Here is an 18,736-nt window from a genome sequence, read left to right as displayed (position 1 = left end):
TGAAGAACAATGTGTAAGCTAGAATATATTGAGTGGGCTTGTGTAGACATGTAAAGACAAATGCTAATAGAGACTGATTACATTTTCTCACAACAAATGATCGCATGGCATATTTGGGCTTGTGTAGAGACTACAGTCGTGGCGAAACGTTTTGAGAATGACACAAATATTAATTTCCACAAAGTTTGCTGCTTCAGTCTCTTTAGACATTTTTGTCAGATGTTACTATGGAATACTGATGTATAATTACAAGCATTTCAGAAGTATCAATGGCTTTTATTGACAATGACATGAAGTTGATGCAAAGAGTCAATATTTGCAGTGTTGACCCTTCTTTTTCAAGACCTCTGCAATCTGCCCTGGCATGCTGTCAACTAACTTCTGGGCCACATCCTGACTGATGGCAGCCCATTCTTACATAATCAATGCTTGGAGTTTGTCAGAATTTGTGGGATTTTGATTGTCCACCTGCCTCTTGAGGATTGTTAAGTGCACTGTGAATCGTTTTGCCTTCTTGTGTCTCTTTTTAACTGAAGTACCAATCACAGCGTCTGTTGGAGACAGAGATGGCTCACACCACCTCTGGTCATTCTCACCTCTCTTCCTTGTGAAGAGTTCTCTAATGCTCCTGAAGCCCTGTAGAAAGGGCGAGTTTGTTTGACAGGGTCAGAAAGGTTGGATGGGAATGGGGTTTGGGTGGTATTTTGGGTGGGGGGAATGGGAGTAGTAAGATTTGTAGGGCTTTATTTTATTATAAACAGGGCTAGATAAGAGCATATATATGCTCTTATCAGGTTGGTCAGATTTGTTCTGGTCAATGGTCAACTTGACACCCAAGTGCCCCCCGTGCTACAGCTCTCCCCGCAACACTTTCACAGCAGCTGAGGCAGGAAGACAAAATGCTCTGTCGCTAATATGAACTTATCCCCAAATCGCAGTGATATAACGCTGCCCTTTGTATTTAAAGTCTCTGTCACATTAAAGCATCTTACCGAGGGAACAGAGCATAAATACAACAAAAGAACGCTAAGGCACCACTGGTGAGCAAGAGTCATCTGACTAGTGGGCAACTCGCTGCAAGAGAGATGTGCAGTCCACATGTGCAGTCCACCCCTGGGTCTTGTCAACAGTCACAAAGGGATACAGTTTGCTATGAAGCATCCCGCTTTCAACGGGGTCCTGATGACAACAGCAACTGGCGACTCAGGGCGCATACTAGAGGAGATATGCTTTCTATTAAGCAAAGGGTCTTTCAGAATAATACCAGCGGAATAGAGCCATTGTGGCTTCTACTCCCAGTACTTCCAGGTTCCCCCAAAAATGGGGGAGGAGGGGGGTGCACCCCATTCTGGCTCTACAGATCCTCAACAGCTTTCTGAGTGTACACGTTCCGTATGCTTTCGCTCAATGTGCGGGCTCGCTCTGTTTGTCAAGGTGTCATTTCAGTCGACCTGCACAACGCTTATTTTCATGTACACTCCCTTAAGTATTCACGCCCCTTGACGTTTTACTATAATGAACTTAATTGTCCTTTTTGACACAACTTCTCTTTTTTTAAACATTCTTCTTTTTTTTAACAAATGTTAGCATTTTTCTTCCACTATCTTGATTTAGATAACTATTCAACCCCCCTGGCAGCGATTACAGCTGTGAATCTTTCTGGGTAAGTCTCTAAGAGCTTTGCACACCTGGATTGTACAACATTTGTCCATTATTATTTTCAAAATTCTTCAAGCTCTATAAAATTGTTTGTTGATCATTGCTAGACAACCTTTTTCAGGTCTTGCCATAGATTTTCAAGCAGATTTAAGTCAACTGTAAAATCGGCCACTCAAGAACATTCACTGCCTTTTTGGTAAGCAACTCCAGTGTTACTTTGTCTTTGTTTTAGGTTATTGTCCTGCTGAAAGGTGAATTCATCTCCCAGTGTCTGGTGGAAAGCAGACAACCAGATGAACCTCTACAATTTTGCCAGAGCTTAGTTCCATTCAGTTTATTATCGTTTTTATTCTGAAACTCCACAGTCCTTAACGATTACAAGCATACCCATAACATGATGCAGCCACCACTATGCTTGGAAATATGCAGAATGGTACTTGGTAATATATTTGCTCCAAACATAACACTTGGTGTTCAGGACTAAAACTAAATTGCTTTGCCACATTTTTTTGAAGTTTTACTTTAGTGCCTTTGTTGCAAACCAATAGGTGTCCTTTGCGAGGCATTGGAAAATATCCCTGGTCTTTGCGGTTGAATCTGTTTTGAAATGAACTGCTCAATTGCAGGAGTTTACAGATGATTATGTGTGGGGTACTGAGATTAGGTAGTTATTTAAAAACTATAGCTTTTGCACACATCGAGTCCATGCAACTTGTGATTTGCTAAGCACTCCTGAACTTATTTAGGCTTGCCATAACAAAGGGGTTGAATACCAAAGATTTTCATTTTGAAAAATGTATTTGGAAAAGAAAATCGAAACATAACTCCACTTTAACATGGGGTATTGAGACGAATCTCAATGTAATCCATTTTTAATTCTTTTTCCCACTTAGTGGGAAAAGTAGAGGGTACAAAGTACTCTGCCGACACGCAGGAGTTCTCAGGTTTGCCTTTCAAGGAAAAGCCTACGAATACCTCGCTGTCCCCTTAGGGCTAACATTCGCTACCCAAGTGTTCAGCAAGTGTGTAGTGACAGCTCTAGCACCCCTGAGAATCAAGGGACCAAGTGTATCTGCTTACATAGACGATTACATGCTTTGATCCCCGACACAGGAGCAAGTGGTACGAGACACGGCTTCTCTTGTAGCCCACCTCAACGAGGTAGGGTTCAAGATCAACCAGAAAGAGTTGTTTGGTGCCATCACAGAGAATAGAATACCTACGGGTCAAGATGGTTTCTCTGTCTCGTTGGGCCACACTCTCGGACAGCCTTATCACGTCATTCCGACAGTGCCTCTCCCTGTTCAACAGGGGGGGCGCTCGGTCACGCTCAAAACGTGTCACCTAGTGCCGGGGTTGATGGCGTCCATCTTGGTACTACCACTAGGACTACTGAGCGTTTGGGTAACTGCTCCATTGCCTGTGTCCACGTCTGCACCACAATCGACAGACTGTCTCTCGGCTCTCCGTCACTGGAAAGACCCTCTCGATCTTTGCTTCAGGCACTTCCCTAGGGTTAGTGTCTTCGAGCGAGGTGGTGACGACAGACTCACTCACACGGTGGGGTGCAGTTCATGGGGCAAGAGCAATGGAACGACTGTGTTCACCACTGCTGACAACGTTTCATTCGCTGATACACTTTCTGCCCTTCCTTTTGGAATTATCACATCCTGGTCAGTACATAATATGACTGGTGGCATAAACCGCCTGGGGGACATTCAGTCGACAGACTACTATATATTACACACAGTACCAGTAAAACGTTTGGACACACCTACTCATTCCAGGGTTTTTCTTTATTTGACTATTTTCTACATTGTAGAATAATCTCTACATTGTTGAATAATAGTGAAGATATCAAAACTATGAAATAACACATATGGAATCATGTAGTAACCAAAAAGTGTTAAACAAATCAAAATATATTTTAGATTCTTCAAAGTAGCCACCCTTTGCCTTGATGACAGCTTTGCACACGCTTGGCATTCTCTCAACCAGCTTCACCTGGAATGCTTTTCCCACAGTCTTGAAGGCGTTCCCACATAAGCTGAGCACTTGTTGGCTGCTTTTCCTTCACTTTGTGGTCGAACTCATCCCAAACCATCTCAATTGGGATGAGGTCAGGTGATTGTGGAGGCCAGGTCATCTGATGCAGCACTCCATCACTCTCCTTCTTGGTCAAATAGCCCTTACACAGCCTGGAGGTGTGTTTTGGGTCATTGTCCTGTTGGAAAAACAAATGATAGTCCCACTAAGCGCAAACCAGATGGGATAGCGTATCGCTGCAGAATGCTGTGGTAGCCTTGTTGGTTGAGTGTGCCTTGAATTCTATATAAATCACTGACAGTGTCACCAGAAAAGCACCCCCACACCATCACCTCCATGCTTCACGGTGGGAACCACACATACGGAGATCAGCCGTTCACCTACTCTGCGTCTCACAAAGACACGGTGGTTGGAACCAAAAATCTCATGTAGTTTCATCATGGCCTGAGTCATTTAGGTGGGCTCTTTCACTGAGGAGTGGTTTTGTTCTGGCCACTCTACCATAAAGACCTGATCGGTGGAGTGCTGCAGAGATGGTTGTCCAAAGAGGAACTCTGGAGCTCTGTCAGAGTGACCATCAGGTTCATGGTCTGCTCCTTGACCAAGGCCCTTCTCCCCCGATTGCTAAGTTTGGCTGGGCGGCCAGCTCTAGGAAGAGTCTTGGTGGTTCCAAACCTCTTCCATTTTTTTTTATTTAATTTTTAATTTGTTTTACCTTTATTTAACCAGGCAAGTCAGTTAAGAACATATTCTTATTTTCAATGACGGCCTGGGAACAGTGGGTTAACTGCCTGTTCAGGGGCAGAACGACAGATTTGTACCTTGTCAGCTCGGGGGTTTGAACTCACAACCTTGCGGTTACTAGTCCATCGCTCTAACCACTAGGCTACACTGCCACCCCATCATTTAAGACTGTGTTCTTGGGGAACCTTCAATGCTGCAGAAATGTTTTGGTACCCTTCCCCAGATCTGTGCTTCCATACAATCCTGTCTCAGAGCTCTACGGACAATTATTTTGAGCTAATGGCTTGGTTTTTGCTCTGACATGCACTGTCAACTGTGGAACCATGAACTAAACAGGTGTTTGCCATTCCAAATCATTTCAAATATACTGAATTTACTCCATGTTGTAGAAATATATCTCAAGGATGATCAATGGAAACAGGATGCACCTAAGCTCAATTGAGTCTCATAGCAAATGGTCTGAATATTTACCAAAATGAGGTATGTGTTTTTATTTTTAATACATTTGCAAAACTTTCCTAACCTGTTTTCACTTTGTTATTATGGGGTATTGTGTGTACATGAGGTTGGGGAAATAATTTCAGTGGAAAACAGTGGAAAAAGGGAAGGGGTCTGAATACTTTCCGAATGCACTGTACATACATGTGCGCGTGCTTGCACACACGTACCATACGTATGTGGGCATCCCTTCTAATTAGTGGTTTTGGTTATTTCAGCCACATTTGTTGCTGACGAGTGTATAAAATAGAGACGACGGCTCATAATAATGGCTGGAATGGAGGAATTGGAATGGTATCAAACACAAAAGATGTGGTTTCCATCTGGCTGATAGCACACCATTGACATCAGCTACAGGCACCCCCCCATCTTCTCTCCTCTTAAAGGTGTGAATGATATTTTCTCTACTTTGGCTTGCTGGCAGTCCAGACACTATCCCAGAACAGTTTATTAAAACTGAGTCAGGAGACTTGAAAGTTGACCACCATTCTCACTCTCAGTTCTCAAATAGAAAGCTTTCTTGACACTTTTCCAAGTTCTCTGGGGTCAAGGGGGAAAATCGACTCAACACTGCCCTCTTTGTATGTTCCACATGATCATGGGTGCATTCGATGAAAGGTCTATTTTTAGGGGAAAATAAATGGCTGTTACAGTTCAGAGACAAGGCTGGGCCAGATAGGCAGACTTCATGGCAAATTTGTGACGGCTAGCGAGGTATAAAACAGCTTTTATTGCCCAGAGAGCAACTTATCTCAAGTCCTCTACTCAACACAATACCTACCCAGGGCAGCCACAGGAAACTGTCATGTGAAATAGCGCCTTTTAAAAATGTGTTGTTGGCAACAACAGATTATACGAATTTGGCCAAGGGGTCTGTAGAACAAGTTTAGAGGGTACAATACAATGTAATATTGTTAATCTACACTAGAGGCTACCCTTAGATGCACAACCCCCCCCCCCCAAACAACGTTGCACTAATTTAAGCTGTAACTGCTCAATTGCCTTGCTGTCCCATGGCAAAATGTGTAGAATTGAGATATTACCATGAACTGCAAAATTCTCTGACACGAAGACTAGGACTTTTCTTTTCTTTTAATATTCTTTCCCAAGGCCTGAGACTTGGCTAGTCCGGCCATGCGCTGCAGCAGTCACAGTGTAACTCCTTGTATGCTATTTTTAATCGCACACAAGTCAGAGTTGTGTTATGATTTTAAGTGGGTTCCTGATGAATTTGCTATCACAAAAGGGGTCCCGAGTCGCAAAAAGCTTGTGAACCCCTGGGCTAATGAATTGCGTTTGGGGCTGAGTGCTGGAAAGAGGCATGCCTGTGGAGAGGGTAGATGGTATGTGTGTTAAGCAATTACAGGGGTTCCAGATGCTGACTGATAACATACAGCCACTTCCCATATTGCTGTAGAATGGCCTGCTTTGTTTACCGGTAAACAGCACTTAAGTACAAAATACTTTGTTATTCTCTTTAGGGGAGGCATGACCAAATGACATAGGCCACACAAGTGTTACATAAATATAGGTTCTTAATAGAGACAATTTATGCAGTTCCATGGAATTATTCAGTTCCATGGCGCCATTTGTGTAGCTGATATTTTGAAGTTAAGAGCAAATTTGCCTTGGCTCCTGGTATGAATAAATTAAGCTGTGTCGAAGCTGACAGAGCTCCGTGCTATGACAGCCACTGAGGTCGTCAGACAGCCTGGATATACAAACATTCATCATTAAATCCTCTGTCAACATTGATTCAATTGATCTCATTCACAACATTGAAGAGTCGACTGCTGACTCGTATGCCGAATCATAACCACGGTGAGGGGGGGGGGGACACTAAGCAGACAGTTTGTAGATGCCACAGAACGACTTTTCTGATCCTAAGAGGCCAAAAGAAGTGAAAACAAAATGAGAGGCCTTGAAGTAAAAACTAAGTCCTGACAGGAAAATCACTTTTGTGTCTTGTTGGTTTGGTCTGAGTCGCCCAGATTTGCCATTTGTTCTGCAACCGTTTCCCTGACCATGTAGTCGTGAGCGCAGAGAGAACTTTGCTGTGCAAATCGGGCCATGCCACAGTTCTCAAAGAGCAGCAGAAGTTAATCCGAGGCTACTAGACCCTGCTAGACAGCTTCACATAGCAGGATGTCAAAGACTAACAGAATGTCTTTCCGGTCCCGTTTTTGAAAGACGAGTGTGCGGAGAAGGGAGGATTTAGACATAGGAGTTCAAATGGGAACCACCTGAAATAATTTTGAGCTGCCCACTTCAATGACATTTCATTCAAGGGAGACCAACGACTCAAAACAGCAGGCCTAGATGTTGATGTGATGAGGCATACGATAACCATTCCAATGTCGGCACCGGTCATTGTTGGGGAAAAATAAGAAATTCTACATTTTTAGTTTTGGAACATTTTTGAAAACTTTAAACCAGGAATCCTCAACTAGATTCAGCCACAGGCAGATATGTTCTTGAGGAGATGGTCAGGGGCCGGATCTTTAAGTTTTTTAATACATTTGCAAAAATGCCCCAAAACTAGTTTTTGCTTTGTCATTATGGGATATTGTGTGTAGATTGCTGAGGAAATCGATTGACTTAATCCATTTCAGAATAAGGATTTAATGTTAACAACATTTTGAAAAAAAGTCAAGCGATCAGAATATTTTCCGACAGCACTGCAATTACATTTAAATTGTAGACTGCAAATTGACCACAAGAAGCCCAAACTGATATATTTGACTAAAACAATTTCAAAAATCTTGCTTACATTGGTATACAGTCACATACTGTAGATATGCGAGGGTATACTTTGGAACAGATTTCCTAAGTTAAAATCATGCTGGTGTTATTAGTCTTATGACCAACAACTAAAAAATGTTTGCTTAGCACTTGGGGGGCCAAATTCAAACCGTAGGATGCCAGTTGCGGAACCCTGCTTTAAACCGTTTATTAATGTACACTGAACAAAAATATAAATTCAACAATTTAAAAGATATATGGAAATCAGTCATTTAAATAAATGAATTATGCCCTAATCTATATATTTCACATCACTGTTAATGAAGATATGCATCTGGTCGCAGACATGGAAAGTAGGGGAGTGATTCAGAAAACCAGTCAGTGTCTGGCGTGACCACCATTTGCCTAATGCAGTGTGACAAATCTCCTTCACAGAGTTCATCAGGCTGTTGATTGTGGAATGTTGTCCCACTCTTCAATGGCTGCAAAATTACTGGATATTGGCGGGAACTGGAACATGCTGTCATACAAGTTGATACAGAGCATCCCAAACATGCTCAATGGGTGACCTGTCTGGTGAGCATGCAGGCCAATGAAGAACTGGGACATTTTCAGCTTCCAGGAATTGTGTACAGATCCTTGAGACATGGGGCCGTGCATTAACATGATGAAACATGAGGTGATGGCGGCAGATGAATGGCACGACAATGGGCCTCAGGATCTCATCATGGCATCACTGTGCATTAAAATTGCCATTGATAAATGCAATTCTGTTCACTGTCCGTAGCTTATGCCTTCACATACCATACCTGCCACCATGGGGCACTCTGTTCGCAACGTCAACAAACCGCTCGCCCACACAATGCCTTACACGCCATCTGCCTGGTACAGTTGAAACTGGGAGTCATCTGTGATGAACACACTTCTCCAGTGTGCCAGTGGCCATCAAATGTGAGCATTTGCCCACTGAAGTTACTTATAATGCTGGACTGTAGTCAGGTCAAGACCCTGTAGAGGATGACGAGCATGCAGATGAGCTTCCCTCGTGTGGTTTCTGACAATTCTTCAGTTGTGCAAACCCAGTTTCATCAGCTGTCGGTCTCAAACCATCCCGCAGGTGAAGCAGCTGGATGTGGAGGTTCTGGGCTGGCGTGGTTACATGTGGTTGTGAGGCCGGTTGGACTTGCCACTAAGTTCTCTAAAACTACATTGGATGCGGCTTGTGGTAGAGAATTTAACAAATAATTATCTGGCAACAGCTCTGGTGGACATTCCTGCAGTCAGTGTACCAATTACACACTCCTTCAACTTGAGACATCCGTGGCATTGTGCTGTGACACAACTGCACATTTTGTGGGATTTTATTATCCCCAACACAAGGTGCACCTGTGTAATGATCATGCTGTTTAATCAGCTTCTTGATATGCCACACCTGTCCTGTGGATGGATTATCTTGGTGAAGGAGAAACGCTTACTAACAAGGATGTAAGCACATTTTTTTGAGCAAAATAAGCTTTGTGTTTGTATAGAACTTGTCTGGGCCCTTTTCAGGTCATGAAACATTGGACCAAAACTTTACATGTTGTGTTTTATATTTCTGTTCAGTAAAAAAAATATTTTATGATTACTACAGGGAAATGGTTAATTTCCATGGTTGACATGTTAGCTAGCATGACCAAACCAATGCGAAAACACTAGCTCAAACTTCCCTGTGTGAGTGTTGCAGCTGACTTGGCCCACTCAAGATAACATGCTACGGATCAACGAAATCAGGCTAGTTATTTAGATTTTAAGTAGCAAACAATCAATATCATCGTAAACTTGTTGGAAGCGAGGCAGCTTTGGTCATCTTTAGTCCTTTTTTGAGCCACATTCCATTTCTTGCTATGCCTTTTCCATTTGCCTTCATTCACCTCAAAGATGAAATAGTATTAGATAGGTGTTGATGAAATGTCTACCAATACTTACACCAATCCACTGCTTTTAAATCGTTGAGGGGGTGAGAATTCAGATTGGGCTCATGTCATCCAATAGTAGCCTAGTGCATGAAGTCTTCCAGTTCCTGCTTTCTCAGTCATCAATCATCTTTGAAGCTGATATAAACTGACTTCTCATATAAATAGCAATGTTTGATTTAGCTAGCTAATACACTCTGAATTACCAGCAATCAATTATTATTTCACGAGTGGTCCCAAAGATGGTCAACAATAGTGAGTATTCCAATTATATCACCTCGTCATGGAGAGATCATCTTCAAATAGAATTAAGGTAAGCTAGCTTAAGTACACAACTGCATTAGTTAGCCAGACTTTATGGAGGTCAGACTACCTGCATCTACTTTGTATTTGTTCAAGATAGGTCAATGTTAGTGTTGTGGGAGTGACAGGTTTGAAGAAAAGCTCCTAGCTGGCCTAAATGTTTCACTGACTAGGTTATTTCCCCAGCCATGCTATTTAACATTCCTGCTGTGTCCCATAAAACAAATTAGCTAACAAGTTTGTGTTAATTGATTTAGAGAGATTACTTAGACACACATATGCACACACACAGACACACATATGCACACACACACACACACACACACACACACACACACACACACACACACACACACACACACACACACACACACACACACACACACACACACACACACACACACACACGTGTGAAGAGGGAGAAAGTCCCTGTGTACCTTAAAACATTTGGGTCTCGAGGCAGTGTGGACAAATAGGTATTGTTCCTGTGGATACACTTAAATTGATAGATCATCTTTTAGCAGCAGCAAGGAAATGTGCAAGAAAATGCTGGAAAAATGAACATGCACCTTCAAAAGATATGTGGTTAGGTCTATGCCCGGGAACGTGCCGACATGGAGAGAATTACATCAATCTTGCTACATTGACAGCATAGGTATCAAGGTGTCTGGTCACAGTTCCTGTCATATCGTATGGGTCTTATTGTGTAATTTGTGGGCTTTTTTGTTTGTTTGTTGTTTTTGTGCGACGTCATCCAAATTGTATACTTATTCAGACTCTTGAAAAATTTGCTCTATACATGTGAATGTAACTACGCTCCTTAGTAAAGACAGTAAAGATAAGTTGTGTACATGTATGATACATGCTCTTTTAATAAAAATGGATGTTTAAAAACAAACATTTGGGTCTCCGTGACCAATTTACTTGTGTACCCAAATAAATAAGACTAAAAATGAAAACGTGTTTTTTTCCCTTAGGGTACGATGGTGAAGTGTCTATACTCATGGATTGGGTGGCCAGCACCGGATGTAAGGTGGTCTTCACCATGGAGCACTCAAATAAAATCAAGACGTTATGTCACATGAGAATAACACGTTTTTATCTCACATGAATTGCTGTCACATGTTTACTTTCACGTGAGAATCGGTTATGCAGTGTCACCATGTGAAAATCCCACTTTCATATGTTTAATTGCAAGTTCACACGTGGAGAAACAAATTTGCAGTTTCACCTGGAAGAACTTAACATTTGCCTAGTTTACTGACATTGGAGTAAACCCACACAGTGTATAGCCTAAAAACATATTTAAAACTACAATTTAGATCATGGATGGTCAGTTCTGGCAGCCATAGTGTAGTCTCTGGATTTGAGTGGTTGCCTTTTTACCAGAACTGTGCCGGTAAACCAGAAGTGGTATAATATAATGTTTTCAGCATCGATTTAAAAATTGATTTCCTTTTTATTTCCTTTGCTTTCAATATTTTGTTTGCAATACTAAATAATTGTTCTCAACTTTAGAAGATTCTCTAGATATTAAAATGTTGAAATTAAGGATTGCCGCTACACCTTTTTAATAGAGTAGTGTTATTTATAGGTTGCAGTCCTCTAGTGAGTTACTTGTGCGCCATTTTAATATCTAGCGACACTTCTAAAGTTGAGAACAATTATTTGTATTGCAAGCAAAATATTGAAAAACATAAACCCAAAAGTATTGACAGCAAAACTATTTGCAATGAAATAATTTTAAATGCGAAAGCAAATGATTTTTAAATCGATGCTGAAAAATTAATATTTAATGGTATAACACAATTAAATAACTCCTCCCTCTTTCCAGTAATTATTCCAATATATTTGTATGTTGCCCTGGCCTTTTGCGTCCGCTGCCTTTTTGGCACATTCATTCCAGTAATGAAGTTTTGGCACATTCATTCCAGCAACATAGCATCCTGCAGTGCATTAGGAAAGTATTCAGACCCCTTTACTTTTTCCACATTTTGTTACGTTACAGCCTTATTCTAAAATTGATTTTTTTAAATGTAAAAATCCTGATCAATCTTCACACAATACCCCATAATCACAAAGGGAAAACAGGTTTTTAGAAATGTTTGCTAATGTATTACAAATTAAAATCACCTTATTTGCATGAGTATTCAGACCCTTTGCTATGAGACTCGAAAATAAGCTCTGGCGCATCCTGTTTCCATTGATCATCCATGAGATGTTTCTACAACTTGATTGGAGTCTAACCGCGGTAAATTCAATTGATTTGGAAAGGCACACACCTGTCCATATAAGGTCCCACAGTTGACAGTACATGTCAGAGCAAAAGTTAGGAAGGACACTCCCCAATTTCATGGTATCCAATTGGTAGTTACAGTCTTGTCTCATCGCTGCAGCTCCCATACCGACTCGGGAGAGGCAAAGGTCGAGAGCCATGCAGGTGTCCTTCCTAACTCAGTTGCTGAAGAGGAAGGAAATTGATTGGAGGCCAATGGTGACTTTAAAACAGTTTAGTTTAATGTCTGCAATAGGAGAAAACAACTGAGGATGAATCGACATTGTAGTTACTCCACAATAATAATCTAATGGACAGAGTGAAAGGAAGCCTGTACAGAATGAAAATATTCCAAAACATGTATCCTGTTTGTAATAAGGCACTAAAGTAATACTACAAAAAAATGTGGCAATTTTTTTTCCAGAATTCAAAGTTTTATGTTTGTGGAAAATCCAATACAACACATTAATGAGTACCAAGAAGACAATGAATGTTCCTGAGTAGTTGAGTAACAGTTTTGACTTAAATCTATCGCAAGACCTGAAAATATTTTTTTAGCAATATGACAGAGCTTGAAGAATTTGGAAAATAAAATTATGGGCAAATGTTGCACAATCCAGCTCTTGTAGACTTACCCAGAAATATTCACAGTTGTAACTGCTGCCAATGGTGCTTCTACAAAGTATTGACTCAAGCTTGTAAATACTTGTGCAATTGAGATTTCCGTATTTCATTTTAAATACATTTGCAAAAATGTCTAAACATTTTGACTTCGTTATTATGGGGCTGTGTATGTGTGTGTGGATGGGTGAGAAAAAAATATATACACTTGAAGTCAGACGTTTACATACACTTGGAGTCATTAAATCTCCTTTTTTCAACCACTCCACACATTTCTTGTTAACAAACTATAGTTTTGGCAAGTCAGTTAGGATGTCTACTTGACCGAAGTTAAACAATTTAAAGGCAATGCTACCAAATAATAATTGAGTGTATGTAAACTTCTGACCCACTGGGAATGTGATGAAAGAAATAAAAGCTGAAATAAATAATTCTCTCTACTATTATTCTGACATTTCACATTCTTAAATAAAGTGGTGATCCTAACTGGCCTACAACAGGGCATTTTTACTGGGATTAAATGTCAGGAATTGTGAAAAACTGAGTTTAAATGTATTTGGCTTAGGTGTATGTAAACTTCCGACTTCAACTGTATATTTAATCAATTTTGAATTCAGGCTGTAACACAACCAAGTGGTATAAGTCAAGGGATATGCATACTTTCTGAAGGCACTGTAATGCAAATTTTCACCAGCAGTTACTGTTTAAAAAATAAATAGTGACAATCAAGCTTGAGTGTTGGTGTTTCTCTCATGCCTCAATGGAATTAGAATAAAATAATCTTTGAATTATTTTCTCACTTTAAAAGCTCAACTTGGATTCTAATGTAAATATACTGTATTTCAGTGATTTAAACGGCTCTGGATTGGGGAGAAGTTTGTAGTTTTCAGAACAACGATCCCAGATCGCCACAGATGTAGTCTGTGTGACTGGAACTAGTGGGAGTTTATTACAGAGAACGAAACTAAACGTGGTTAAGAGTACTCGGAATTCATATTTCTTCACAGCTGTATGAGCATACATTTACAACAGTATATTAATCAACGTGGGAGTAATATGGTCTAGTATCCCTGGTCTGTGTTGTTCCTTCTTACGCTGTTATCCTCTCTCGTTCTCTCTCTCCTTTCAGAGTTTATTAAACAAACACAGCTGAGCACCTGGAGTCCCTTGACCCTGTGTGCGACCCCCTCAATGAGTTCCAGACCGGCAGCTCACCTAGTACCTTGCTACCATCCACACACACCCCCTTACCAAACCCAGCAGAGGAGGGGCCAGTGGTAGGGCTTTTTCGAGGCGAGGCATTCACACCTAAACCTCACATGGATAACTCGCATGAGACACTAAAGGCTTTGTTTCAAGAGTTGCTAATAAGTGAGCCAAGTGTTAATTCAATCTGTCACCTTGTGCTTAAAGTGTTTGATGGAGAGTATTGGAGGAACTAAAATGAGTAGCAATTTACTTTGCCAATCAGTTTATAGACAAAAACATAACTGTGCTCATGAGGGGTGTGGATTCCATTGGTGTATTGCACAGAGTGCAATGTAGCAGCTCATACTTTAATGTAGCAGCTCATACTTTAATGTAGCAGCTCGTACTTTCTTAATTCTCTTAACTCTGCTGCTTTGTTGATTTGGATGCTTAGGCATAATGACACCTGTTAGAAAGTGAACTCTGTGCATCCTTCCAAGTCCCATTTCACAGTATACATGGTGATATAATTGCTTGGGCACATCACCAAATCAATACATCTTGGTTGAGTGTGTTACCCGTTTGACCTAGTCTACATTTCTAAACCTTAAATCTAAATGATAGAAGACAGGAGAAGTAAATCGGAAGGTGTATTAGTTATGTTGCTCGTCTAAAGCAGTACATACAAAGGTTTGTGTGAGATCTGTCTTGTAGCATGTGGATGGGTGTGGCCACCAAGTGTACAGGTGACCGTGGTCTGCTCATTAAGATGACACTCCATTACTAATTGGGGGGGGGGTTCCTCTCTAGTCGAGCTCTTTAAAAGTATTCTGTACTGTACAGGCTATAGTATCTAAACTGTAAAGTTGTTACTTTGCTAAGTGTTTATTGGCCTAGTTTGACAAAATGCATTCAATTACAAGTGTTTCTTGTCACCTGGTCTCTGTCAGGTTATAAAAATGCTCAGGTGTAGAGCTTCCTGGGGGAAGATGGCAGCCAGTTTCTGCATGGGTTAGTTAGGGGTTTTCTGAGCTCTAGTGGGCTAGTCAGACTGATCTTCAGTCATTTAAATTCATTTGACTTGCTTTTAAAAAAAATCTATTTATTTACTTTGAGCCAGGCATATTGTTGGATAATTTGTATGTTTTATAAAAAACCTACACCTGCTCCAAGCCTCGGAGCCTTAAAATAAAAACCTTGCACTGGATCTTCTGCTTCCTGCCTTTCCTTGCTCACCAACATTAGCCAGACAGCTCCAACCATCCAGGGCAAGTAAGGGGCCTAAACATCCATCCATCCTTACAGCATCAAATGAGCTGGGAGTGTCAGCCACTAGCAGTGTGTTTTAACTCTTACCTGGTAGAAAAGGGATGATTCTGCGCTTGGGGTCTTTCTGCCCTCCTTCCACAGGGAACTTATCCAGAAGCTCCATCTGAAAACAGTGTGTCAACAATGCAGGGAGTTAAACACATGCTATCATACAAAACAACATCACTGCAGGGGGGGTTGTACATTTTGTACAATTCAGCAATTCCTAGAAGGACTGGCTTAGCCAATTATTAGAAATACACTCAACAGATGGCATTTCTCGATGGGGTAGCTAGGCTACATATGCTACGTGTCCTGGAGTCAAAGAGAACAACAGTGCTCCCAGATTAAAGAGGAATGTTCATTTCCTATTACATTACATTTACGAGCCTAGAGTGGATTGTCAGTGTCAGAACTGGGGAGAATAGATGAGGGGGGGGAGATTTTTTTCACATTGTTTTGGAGAATAGACAGACCTCACAAATACTAGATTTCTGTTTTTGTTTTACGTCTTCTACACAGAGACAGACCAGAGTTAGAATCAACTAGGTTTATGATGTGGGCAGCAAGCAAGGATATGAATGGCTAGTGGGGCTGGTGATGTCGACACTGTCTGTTTGGAGCATTCCGCTTCCTGCACTGGTGGAAAACTACTACTGGACCATCACATCACAAGGCCCATGCAATAGGAAACACTGGTGGCGTCTTCTCCAAAGTACAGTTCGGATTTATAGATGGGCTTGTTTAGAAGGGCCTGTATTTGACTCGCAGAGAGAAGGGGCCTTTTCTCTCGAACCTGTCTTACTAGTGGTCTTACTACAACTTAAAAGCCAGTAAAGTTGGGCCTCCCGAGTGGTGCAGTGGTCTAAGTGGCCCTTCACCTACCTGTGCCACTAGAGATCCTGGTTCGAGTCCAGGCTCTGTCGCAGCAGGCCGTGACCGGGAGACCCATGGGGCGACGCACAATTGGCCCAGCGTCATCCGGGTTAGGGGAGGGTTTGGCTGGCAGGGATGTTCTTGTCCCATTGCGCACTAGCAACTCCTGTGGCAGGCCGCAATGCACGCTGACAAGGTCGTCAGGTGTACGGTGTTTCCTCCGACACATTTGTGCGGCTGGCATCTGGGTTAAGCAGGCAGTGTGGCTTGGCTGAGTTGTGTTTATGGGGGACGCACGGCTCTCGACCTTCACCTATCTCGAGTCCGTAAGGGAGTGGCAGCGATGGGACAAGACTAACAACCAATTGGATACCACGAAATTGGGGAGAAAAACGGGTAAAAAAGTATAAATAAAAAATGGCAGTAAAGTTAGCTTTAAAGCTTTCTCGGTATCCCTGCAAGACTCGTGCAATAATGTTGCTATGACAGTCAGCACTATGGTTTTGGACCAGTAACAGCAGAGTTCTTGACCCCGTGTCCTTTCCTATGGGAATACGCAGTCTACAACGCAGCTGTATAAATTAACTCAATGCAAAGCTATAGTCACACTGCAAATGGCTGTCAGTGAAAGGAACCATAAGTCTGTTGGTGGGTGAGGCCAGAGCAAACAGAGAAGAGTGAGCAGTGAAGAGGCTTGAGGTGAGAGGAAGTCATATACTCCTATTTTACTGTCAACCTTGTTACTTCCTGCACCTCCCGATTCAGTATCCATAATTCTCCTGTATCCTTTCCTATAATCTGCAACCCTTCATCTCTCCAGAAACTAATGCTCCACCTAATACTCCAAAGACTATTCAAATCACACCATGTGCTATATATTTCCCAATAAACAAGATTTAAACATGTTTATTAAGTTAATCATCTATTAAAGCTCTTCAAATAAACATCCCTATGTAATGTACATCTTAATTTAGTTTTAACTAAATCATTCACCTCCATATTCCAAGAGATCGACCCAATAGTACCCACCCCATGAAATGAAAATGTACTGAGCTGTTTCTACTAATTAAACCCAACAAAAGCTACAGTATGAGAGGAACTGACTGGTGCAGAAATAGGAGAAAAAGACACGATCAGCAAGGAGCCAAGGACACCAGTCCTGTAAATGGCAATTAGGGAAGCTAAGCTTGGTAAATCATACTTCCAACCACAGCATTACCTTCCTCTGTGGAACAAAGAGAAAGCAGAGGAAAAAAGACTTCTGAGTGACTACACATGACGACTATCTGTCTGGCTAAAGAGGCAGATGCCTCATTTCACAGATCCTCCTTAGAGAGGGAGAGAGAAAATAATACCCCACATGCTGTAATTGTTCCCATGCGTCTAGCGGGGAGCCACACCCTGACTGACTCTGTCTCTCTTTCTCCAACACACTGTCTGTGGCCTGTAATCAGAGCTGCTGTCTCAGATGAGAAAAAACATCTGACTAAAGGGGAATACAGAGCATTCGGAAAGTATTCAGACCCCTTGACTTTCCCCACATTTTGTTACATTACAGCCTTATTATAAATTTGACTAAATAGTTTTTTCCCCCTCAATCTACACACAGTACCTCATAATGACAAAGGAAAAACAGGTTTGAAATATCACATTCACATAAGTATTCAGACCCTTTACTCAGCACTTTGTTGAAGCACCTTTGGCAGTGATTACAGTCTTCTTGGGTATGACGCTACAAGCTTGGCACACCTGTATTTGGGAGTTTCTCCCCTTCTTCTCTGCAGATCCTCTCAAGCTCTGTCAGGTTGGATAGGGAGCGTTGCTGTACAGCTATATTCAGGTCTCTCCAGAGATGTTTGATCGGGTTCAAGGCCGGGCTTTGGCTGGGCCACTCAAGGACATTGAGACTTGTCCTGAAGCCACTCCTGCATCGTCTTGGATGTGTGCTTAGGGTCGTTGTCCTGTTGGAAGGTGAACCATCGCTCCAGTCTGAGGTCTTGAGCAGGTTTTCATCAAGGATATCTCTGTACTTTGGTACCCTTCCCCAGATCTGTGCCTCGACACAATCCTGTCTCGGAGCTCTACGGACAATTCCTTCGACCTCATGGCTTGGTTTTTGCATTGTTAACTGTGGGACCTTATATATATAGGTGTGTGCCTTTACAAATCATGTCCAATAAATTGAATTTACCACAGGTGGACTCCAATCAAGATGTAGAAGCATCTCAAGATGGTCAATGGAAACAGGATGCACCGAATCTCATAGAAAAGGGTCTGAATACTTATGTAAATAAGGTATTTCAGTTTTGTTTTTTTATATCAATGTGCAGAAATGGTAAACTTTGTTTTCTCTTTGTCATTATGGGGTATTATGTGTCGATTGATGATATATGTATATATATTTTTTAAATCCATTTTTAGAATTAAACTAACGTAACAAAATGTGGAAAAAGGGGTCTGTATATTGTAGTCTCTGCTGCTGCAGACAGCCAGTCACATCATGTACACGTCACCCACATGA

The 18,736-nt window shown here is 41.6% G+C and overlaps 1 protein-coding gene across 2 annotated transcripts in view; it reads right to left on the bottom strand.

Annotated features, from left to right (window-relative positions):
• Nucleotides 1-18,736, bottom strand: part of LOC118390881 (SH3 and PX domain-containing protein 2B-like) — an 85,269-nt gene that overhangs the window by 39,692 nt on the left and 26,841 nt on the right. For both annotated transcript variants that reach the window (XM_035781596.2, XM_035781597.2), the window contains exon 3: nt 15,388-15,463. In XM_035781596.2, the coding sequence (XP_035637489.1) occupies nt 15,388-15,463 (76 nt within the window). The remainder of the gene's footprint in view (nt 1-15,387; nt 15,464-18,736) is intronic.

Source organism: Oncorhynchus keta, chromosome 12 (assembly GCF_023373465.1).
Source record: "Oncorhynchus keta strain PuntledgeMale-10-30-2019 chromosome 12, Oket_V2, whole genome shotgun sequence".
Taxonomy (NCBI): domain Eukaryota; kingdom Metazoa; phylum Chordata; class Actinopteri; order Salmoniformes; family Salmonidae; genus Oncorhynchus; species Oncorhynchus keta.
This window is presented reverse-complemented; position numbering and strand designations above follow the sequence as displayed.